This window comes from Haematobia irritans, chromosome 1 (genome assembly GCF_050003625.1).
Source record: "Haematobia irritans isolate KBUSLIRL chromosome 1, ASM5000362v1, whole genome shotgun sequence".
NCBI classification, from domain to species: Eukaryota; Metazoa; Arthropoda; class Insecta; order Diptera; family Muscidae; genus Haematobia; species Haematobia irritans.
Genome location: NC_134397.1, coordinates 7281391 through 7291948, shown reverse-complemented (window position 1 = coordinate 7291948; position 10558 = coordinate 7281391). Strand labels below are relative to the sequence as shown.

Below are 10558 nucleotides of genomic sequence, written 5' to 3'. Positions count from 1 at the left end.
GGCTCAAACTGTTATGAGGCCTAAGGCATTCTTTTGCTACAATTATATCCTAAAAACTTGCTGTTGACGTTGCGTGTGTGAATCCTTTGTGTCATTGCCTTGACAGCAGTTTTGTTTAGCGAGGAACTTTATTCCGTTACTTATTTATTTTATTGATGCACCTCGCCAAAAAGTGTCAACTGAGGCGGAAACAACAATAATCAGTCACGTAAATAGCAACACGTGCTCGTGTTGGAGACTATAGACAGTTAGTCTTTGCTGTCGGCAGCATGCATCTAATTTGAATACGATCAAATGTAACGAAGTCATGAAAGGGTTAGAGCCATTTTTGAGGTCTGTTATTGAGGTTCCTTCCTTCAACCGGCAAAATTATTTATTTTGCCAAGCAACGGCAACTCTGAGGAAATTGTTTATTTACTACATGATTCAATGGCTACATGCCCAGTTAAATACACTCGAGTAAAATTTGACTAAAACGTTTGGAGTTGTGCAATGGATGGGAGATGATTTTTTGTATATGAAAATTTAACGCTCCGGTGTACTTTCTAACTGCAATTTACGAAAATACACCCTTTCATAGAAGAAAAAATGAACTAAAAGTAAAAAAATCATTGGCGCCAAACCATGACCATTTTAACCATAGTTCAGTAGTTCATTCTTACTATTTTTGGGAACCGTACGAAAATATTATACAGCTTTAGTTCATATTAAACTTATGTGTACGGTTATTGAACTTAAAACCCATGATTACTTCATAATATTTTTGAGACATACACACAAACAATTTTTTTCTGATCCAATCACATTGATCCAATTAATTATATCCTAAACCACATAGTGGTCAGGGTATAATAAGTTTGATTTTTTATACCCTAATCCACATAGTGGTCAGGGTATAATAAGTTTGATCGGCCAAAAAATGTGCCTACCAGAAATATTGATTTTAGATATATATACCGATCGACCCAGAATCACCTCCTGAGTCGATCTAGCGCTTGGTGTCCGTCCGTATGTCCATGCATTTGTTGTTCACAGGAATCCGGTCGCAATTATTAACCGATTTGGATGAAATTTGGTACAGGGTGTTTTTTTGGGCACAAGGACGAAAGCTATTGAATTTGGAAGAAATCGGATCAAATTTAGATATAGCTCCTATATATATGTATCGCCCGATTTCGACAAATGGAGTCACGTTGCGCTTTTTTACAAACCGATCGTCATCAAATTTTGCACATAGTAAACTTTTTCATCACCCTTTAAGTCTGCAAAATTTCATCGAAATCGGTTCAGATTTAGATATAGCTCCCATATATATGTATCGCCCGATTTTCCCAAATTTGGCCGTAAAACCCTTATTTATCCACCGATCGTACTCAAAGTTGACTAAATGTAATCTTCTATTGCACTAACTGTATGTGTAAAATTTCATCGAAATCGGTTCAGATTTAGATATAGCTCCCATATATATTTATCGCCCGATTTTGCCAAATTTGGCCGTAAAACCCTTATTTATCAACCGATCGTAACCAAGGTTGGCTAAATGTAATCTTCTATTGCACTAACTGTATGTGTAAAATTTCATCGAAATCGGTTCAGATTTAGATATAGCTCCCATATATGTATCGCCCGATTTTGCCAAATTTGGCCGTAAAACCCTTATTTATCAACCGATCGTAACCAAGGTTGGCTAAATGTAATCTTCTATAGCACTAACTGTATGTGCAAAATTTCATCGAAATCGGTTCAGATTTAGATACAGCTCCCATATATATGTATCGCCCGATTTTGAAAAATTTGCCCCTAATAATCTTATTGTTGACCATAGGGGCCTCATTTATTAACTGATCGTGCTCAAATTTTACACAATGTGACCTTCTGTGGTATCAATCATACCTGCAAAATATTATACAAATTGGTTCAGATTTAGATATAGGTATATATGCATCGCTCGATTTTGTCATATTTGGCCATAATACTCTTATTTATTTACCTATGTTATTCAAATTTCACATTTTGATGTATTTAGACTTACATATAGCTCTTACATAAATCTATTGCCCTATTTGCAGAAATTTGGATTTATTACCCACAACTAATTGACCGATTTCCTCTTTTTTAATAATGGACTCAATATTAGTGGCATACCAACTCTTTTGGTGCAAAAAAACTATAGCTCCTAATATTAGACATTTCTGCTCAGATTGTGACAAGACACCCATAAACATGTACCCCCCTTTATGTTCTCCAAAACCTATACCAATGATACTCCAAAACCTATACCAATGATACCCCACAAATGCTTATGTTTACTAATTCAGTAGGGGTGGTTTAGGGTATGATATAGTCGGCCCCACCCGACTTTCTACTTAAGTCACTTGTTAATTGAAATGTCTTCAATCACAAAAATGATAGTATCAATTAAATAATTAATTGCAAGTGAATGAAAAAAATCATTGATCGAATTAAAAAATTAATTGGTACTAATAATTTTTGTTTCAATTAAAAAAATTGTTGAATCAATTAAATAAATCAATTAAATATTTTTTAAGACTTACTTAAGACTTTATTGGAAAAATGTTCATGAAATTTTTTTCTATGTACCTACAAAACGGAAATTTCTTTGATGGTGGAAATTTCGCAAAAAATAAAACACAAAATGTTTTTACCATAAAAATAAGTTAAAATTATCGTTAATTTAGCTACGGATTTTTTGGTGTACTTTGCAGGCAAACAGATACAGAAAGACAAATATTCTTTCCTGAGGAACGAAATTTTAGACAATCGAAGTTTTCTTTTGATGGAAAGAAAGAAAAGCAAATGAGAAAATCGTATATTATAAATTCGGATTTATGTGCTCTTACAGAAAATAATTTATGTAATAGGGAAAATTTGTTTGTCTGAAATATCGTTCCGGAAGAAAGTAATTTTTCTTTGGGTGTATTTATTTGAGTTAACAATCGCACAGCTGATTAATGAATTGTTATGGTAGCAAACCATGTCTCATTGCAATCCACAAGTATCGACAATAATTTGCATGCTCTTGCCGGTAACTTGTAATGATAATATCGACAAACTTTACTCTATTTCATACAGCTGGTTCTTGCGTGTCCATAACTACATTCACCGGTATTGTTTGCGACAAAACGGAAATGCCTTTACAAAAAATGCCGTAGGAAAGTATTTTCACCGGTATTTACCGATTTGTAAGTTTCATTTGCATTTGCGTGTTCGATTCAAATCTAAACAAATGCAAATCGAAATTTAGTAAAAATTCATAAGTGTGTCAGATGTGTGTGTTCAAACTTCTCCTTGTCATGAAAGGGTTTCAACGGTCCGTAATTAATGCACCTGTCACCTTACCTACTCCGCCCTGGCCTAAGCGAGCTTAGTATTATTTTGCAATTAGTTATTGTTAGTTATTCGTTTTTGGCCGTAAAGGAAAGAGTTTAGCATGTGCGATTATCTTAATTTAATATCGGCTGAAAGTGTTTAGTGGATATATCTTAATTGAATTAGACAAACACACACTGCACACATCGTAAATTGCCAAGTTTTGCAAATGGCTCTGGTTGTAATGAAGCCTATAGTGCGATAACTATGAAACTTGTTGAACATAATTTCAATAAATCAAGTGTAACCAGGTTGTATATCTGACACTTCGTTGGTTTGTTTGTTTTTGGTTAATAAACACTTTTTGCTAATAGTTTCAAAGGTGTTCTCATACAACTCCAATTTTTTTATTTGTTAGATTATTAATTAAGTTGAACGGTAGCATGTTGTTAACATTACCAATTAAATATTCCAATATTGGTGAAAACATCCTCATTTTGTAAATGGATTTGGTTTGTTTATAACAATTCGTATTTTATACACAGAAAACAAGTGAACTGTTTGATGGGGAAAAATGAACTACTTCATGTGAAAATTTAACTAAATTGTACTCCACATTTTGGGATTTCCATAAATCGTTGTTAAAACCAGGAAAATTTAATGTCCTGGTATAATTTTTAACTGCTCTTCACAAAATTACACCCTTTCATAGAAGAAAAAATTAACTAAAAGTAAAGAAGAAAATCATTGGCGCCAAATCATGACCATTTTAACCATACAGTAGTTCATTCTTACTGTTTTTGGGAATCGTACCAAAAAAAAATTGTTTTTGCCTTAGTTGATACACATAAGTTCAATATGTGTACGGTCGTTGGACTTTATACCCACGTTTAGTTCATAAAATGTTTGAGACAAAAGGATGAAAGGAAAGTTTCATTGGCCTGTAAAAATATTCGAAAAAAATTATAAAATTTAACTACCAACAAATATTTTTTTTCCAATAAAAATAAGTTAAATATAGCGTTAGTTTAACTACGGATTTTTTCGGTGAGTGTAGGGAAACTAATAAAAAGCTCAATAATGATTAAAAAATTTTCTAATTTTTTAAATTAAAAAAAGCAACTTTCGTCTTATGGAAATGTCTCTTTTGACCTTTCGAGTATTAAAATATCCACTTTTGGAAAGTTAGTCTTAAAAAAGTAGAGTTTTGATTAATGGGAGTCTACCAAGCCCAACTTTAGGACTATTTCCACATTTGGTAAATTTAATGTTTCGAAAGTCAACTTATTAAAAAATGTAGGTAACATATTGAAATATCCATTTCTTGATCAGGGAGAAATTTTAAGATGTAATCACCTTTCAGCCTTCTGTGTGTAGCTGCAAATAGGTATGTTGTAATCATCTTACACACACAAAAAAAATGTTTACTTGGATCCAAAGATTTTGAACTTCCCTTAAGGATTTTGGTATTGATTGCGATGCAAAGATGTGGCTTCTTTAAAATAAAGACACTTTTATTGACATGACTTTAAATGTAGGATCAATAAAATTAAAATGATCGAATTCTCATTTGACGGCATATTAATGAAGCTATTCAAGTGCAAACAAATAAAAGTTTACAAATCCAAATTATAACGGATACTTTAAAGTAAAAAATGTTTTCTTAATTCCAAAAAAAAAACTTTAAATCAAAGATGCTAAATCCTCAAAATAAATCTTAGCCTATATTTGAAGCGTTTTTATCTTAAATCTAAAGATTCAATATCTCAGTTAATTCAGAGACAATTTCTTTATATCAAAAACTTATTTGTTAGCTTTAAGGAAAATTTGCCATATTTCAAAGGGATATGACTTTAACTGAGGAATGCAAATTTCCAAAATTTGTGTCCTAAATTTAATATTTTTTTTTGTTTTGAAGCAAAGATTATAAACTTTATTTTAATTAAAATTTCATTAATTTAAAGAAATTTGTCGTTAACATTTTGAAAATTGCGAATACTAAAACTTAGGTTGCGTAAACTTTAATATCACGTAAATATTTTTTTCAGTGCAGCCTTCACTGCAGATAAAAAATAATGTTTTCATATCCTGTCCTGGTTTTAATGTAGAAATCGACTCCCGATTTGGTTTCGTGGGTATAAGGATACCGCAATTTTTATCCGATATGCCTGAAATTTAAAATCTAGAGTTATTTTAGCTCCATAAATGGTTTTGGTATAGCTCCATATAGGCCGGTCTCCCGACTTGACATCTTGTATTTCTGAAATTGGAAATCTAAGGGAGGGAGGAGGTCGAATTTGGTAATCTAATGAAACATAGAACTCCCTTGCTACAGGTAATGTATAAAATATTAAAATAGTTCAAATTCTGCCCTCAAGTGTCAGACTAATTAGTAGTAATGTAAAGATTAGTAAACTCTCAAAGAATATCGACAGATTATTTAAGCTGTTAGAACTATAACGTATAAATTTTATTTACCAAGTCAATGTGTGGTTCATTTTTATTGCATCATTTTATCTTTTGAATTCATTCGTTAGTAATAATTATACCCTGCGCCACACTGTGAAACAGGGTATTATATGTTAGTGCATATATAGCCATGTCCGTCTGTCCGTGAACACATTTTTGTAATCAAAGTCTAAGTCGCAGTTTTAGTCTAATTGACTTCAAATTTGGCACAAGGATGTGTTTTGGCTCAGAATAGAACCCTATTGATTTTGGAAGAAATCGGTTCAGATTTAGATATATATATTTCGCCCGATATGGACTTATATGGCCCCAGAAGCCAGAGTTTTACCCTAATTTGCTTAAAATTTTGCTCAAGAAGAACAATTGGTACTATAGTCAAGTGTGCCAAATTTTATTGAAATCGGATCAGATTTAGATATAGCTACCATATATCTTTCGCCCGATATGGACTAATACGGTCCCAGAAGCCAGAGTATTACCCCGATTTGGTTGAAATTTTGCACAGGGAGTAGAATTAGCATTGTAGCTATGCATGCCAAATTTGGTTGAAATCGGTTCATATTTATATATGTATATCTCCCATATATAGCTTTGGCCCGATTTACACTCATATGACCACAGAAGCCAATTTTTTGCTCCGATTTAGTTGAAATTTTGCACAGGGAGTAGAATTAGCATTGTAGCTACGCGTGCCAAATTTGGTTGAAATCGGTCCTGATTTATATATATGTCCCATATATAGCTTTTGCCCGATTTACACTCTTATGACCACAGAGGCCAATTTTTAACTCCGATTTAGTTGAAATTTTGCACAGGGAGTAGAATTAGCATTGTAGCTATACGTGCCAAATTTGGTTGAAATCGGTTCAGATTTAGATATAGCTCCCATATATATCTTTCGCCCGATATGCCCTTATATGGACCCAGAAGCCAGAGTTTTATCCCGATTAGCTTGAAATTTTGCACTAGGAGTACAATTAGTAATATAGTCATGTGTGCCAAATTTGATTGAAATCGGTTCAGATTTAGATATATCTCCCATATATATGTTTTTCTGATTTCGACAAAAATGGTCAAAATACCAAAATTTCCCTTGTTAAATCGCCACTGCTTAGTCGAAAAGTTGTAAAAATTACTCTAATTTTCCTAAATTTCTAATACATATATATCGAGCGATAAATCATAAATAAACTTTTGCGAAGTTTCCTTAAAATTGCTTCAGATTTAAATGTTTCCCATATTTTTTTACTAAAATTGAGTTCCACCCTAGTGCATTAGCTGACTTAAATTTTGAGTCTATAGATTTTGTAGAAGTCTATCTAAATTCTGTCCAGATCGAGTGATATTTAAATGTATGTATTTGGGACAAACCTTTATATATAGCCCCCAACACATTTGACGGATGTGATATGGTATCGAAAATTTAGATCTACAAAGTGGTGCAGGGTATAATATAGTCGGCTCCGGCCGACTTTAGAATCATGTTGAAAACAACCTTAACCCTCTAATACCCCATTTTTTTCTTTTTTTATTAAATATTCAATGTTAACGACACAAAAGCAAGAAAACTAAACAAGAAAAATTTACACGGTAAAATTCAGTTTATGCTGCAAAGCCTTATTAACAGTTTTAACTAAGTTTTCTTTTAATTTTACCCATTTTTGTTGTCTTAAGGTTGGTTTCACTAAAGGCTTCTTGACATAACGAAGCTCGCCTAAAGGCGGGATTGGGCATTAGAGGGTTAAAACTTCGAAACATTTTACAGACTTCGGATAAATTAAAAATTAAATGAAATTCTATTTTTCTAGCAAATCTCCTTATATCTTGGAAGGAAATAATATTTTCTCCAAGACATATTATCTGTCTTTGAAACAAAACAGCGTTTTATAGAATCCTATATTCACAACAGTTCGTGATATGCTGCTTATTAAGGTTAATGATGCAGCATTGATACCGAAATAGAAAGGAACATTGTAAAAATAGGTTGCTAAAATCAATATACAATGGTTTATGACAAATATTTGTATAGTTAGTTTTATTAGTATCAATAGCGACAATGCCACTTGGTGCCATTTAGCGGGACTATGTCAATAGTAATTGGGTTGATTATTTTTACTATTTTTCTAATCCTTATTCCTTGTTTCCTTCCACAACAGGAAGAATGTCCTGGACGCATTCACTGCTTAGCAACTGAAATGTATATACAATATATAGAAATAAACAATAAATTGTAATAATAATTTAGCAATCAATAATGTGTATTGATTGTATTCAATGCTTAACTCATGGTATTGAAAGACACACACAAAAAAATATCAATTAATTTTATTGTCAATACAATTAAAATTATGTTTAAATTTGAGCTAACAACGTAATTTGTAAATACAATTACGATTTTAATCACTTTAGCAGCCAATTTTGTTATATCAACAAACATTTTGTTATATCAACAAAAATTTTGTTGAACTTAAACATTTTCAGTAACAACAATTTATTGTTAGCTCAAAAATTATAATATTATTTTCTGTGCAAAATTACTTTGAAATAGATGTCGAAGTAGATTTAGTGTCAATGATTGTGCCGAATATATACCCACCTGAGTATCAACAGTTTTATCGATGCTAATATCCGATTTCCCATCATACGATTAAAATTTGCTCATTTTAGAACATTATGAATTATTTTGTAAGAAACTAGAACTTATTTCCATTTTTTCACATTTTATTTATATATATTCTTATAGTTTTTATAAATATCATAATTTCCCTTTTGTTGTAGATCATCATAGAATATGTGGTCCTGATAAATTTCATCGCGGTGATACATATTTTGATAGCCTTTGGTTTTGTAACCTTTTTTGTATTTATTCGACTCGACAAAAAATTTTTGTGACTTATCGACAGAAGCATTCTTAGGATGTGCCGGTCGGTCTTTGGACAGGGCCTGTTGAAGTTTACTCAAGACATCTTTAGTGCCCAAGAACTTTAAAGCAGTTGGTTTTTCCGAATTAATTTCTTCTGAATCGATATCGCTGTCATAATCATCATCATAATCCGTTTCATTGGACATAGATAGCTCTTTAGATGGCTTATTTGTAGTTTGGTTTACTATCTTCGGCTTCAGGGATGAACTCAGTGATAGAGAATCTTCAATATGTATAGGTTGACGTGTCAATGTAAACTTTGTGGTTACCAAGGGCTTAGGCCTATCCAGATATAGTCTAACGTTTGTTGCTTTAAATTGTTCCTTTATCTCAGTTTTAGGTCTATTATAGTAGTGCTTCACTTTATAAGGCTTTATATAAACTTTGTAGGGTTTCTTCCTCATTTTCAGTTTGAACCATTTTACCTCCTTAGGAGGTTTGAGAACTCTATGGTCAGCTTTAAATCGAGTAGTAGTTTTGTTAAATTCCTGTGCCATATCTTCCTCCGACTTCTCCATATCTCTGGTCGAATTTTTATATTTGTCTATAATTTTACATACTTCCATTTCCTCTGGCTTGGGTATATTCAAGGATGACTTGAAAGGACATTGGAGAATGAAAAATTCTTGGTTTCCATTATTTCGTCGTACAGCAGAAATGGGCAAACGATAATAGGAATACAAATTTCTTTCCACGATGATGCTTTGAACAATCACCAATTGTTGTATAACATTCACTAAGATTTCAAATATGACCAGCAATGTCTTGGACATGCTTACTCTGCGGTTTCTTGGAATGGACTTGCCATGCAGGTGGAAATGTTATGGATTTTTATGTTTTCTTTAATTTAGTTCATGATCATGGTTAGATTGCCTTGGCAAACACTGGAAGTGCTTGGAAGTAGACTTTCATTGGCCACAACCGTGGGGAAGTAATACATGAGTGATTTTCCTCTTTAACGTCGCTCTCTTCTTATGATACAAGAGTGTTGGTTTTGTTACATAATAATGGCTTTGTGGTTTAATCTTGCTTTAATGGTGTTTGCACAGTTATTGGTTTTGTTTTTCTGCACGAATAGTTTTTTTTTTGTTTCAAAGCCATGGGAGAGAGAAAAACAAAATTTCCAATGTTATTTATGTTGAACAAAATCAAGGTGATAGGTCCGAAAGTTCCGCCAGACCGAATACTCAATACTCTCCAATATTCATGACATGTTAAAGTTAATTGGAGCTGATTGTTGTTGCCAACACTGCTTGGCAAACTTTCTCTCCTATCATTAAGAACTGCCCGATTTTATGTACTTTCCTATGGTACCAAATTTTGCACAAACGAAATCCCTCTTTGTTATAAAGTATTTTCATTCAGATCAATTAAAATTATATTTATGACCAGCAATGAAAGCGTTGTTAGCTGAACAATAAGAGTATCTAAACCAATAAAGGGTGATACGGTCAAAATTTGGTCAATATAAACTTGACGTATTTCTTTCAATTTTGCATTTAAAAAACCTGAACACCCCTCATTTTGAAGGTGTGTGTGTGTAGAATGTTGCTCCTATTTGGATTTTGGAATTCACTCTTCAGTTGTCAAAATGCCGTCCAAGCAAGAAGTGCAGCGTATCAAAATTTTGCTCGCGCATCGCGAAAATCCGAGCTACTCGCACGCAAAGCTGGCAAAATCGCTAAAAGTTGCCAAATCAACCGTTACAAATATAATTAAAGTGTTTGGGGAACGTTTGTCGACAGCCGGGAAGTCTGGATCGGGGGCAAATCGAAAACCGTAAGCCGCTGAGACGACAAAGAGAGTAGCCGGTAGTTTCAAGCGAAACCCTAACCT

At 32.8% G+C, this 10558-nt stretch overlaps 1 protein-coding gene across 1 annotated transcript; it reads right to left on the bottom strand.

Moving 5' to 3' along the window:
* Window positions 1-8499: 8499 nt before the first annotated feature.
* LOC142220143 (uncharacterized) lies at window positions 8500-9913 on the bottom strand. Its single transcript, XM_075289114.1, has one exon. The coding sequence runs from the start codon at window positions 9493-9495 to the stop codon at window positions 8521-8523; it is 975 nt and encodes a 324-aa protein (XP_075145229.1). The 5' UTR covers window positions 9496-9913; the 3' UTR covers window positions 8500-8520.
* Between the last annotated feature and the right edge of the window lie 645 nt (window positions 9914-10558).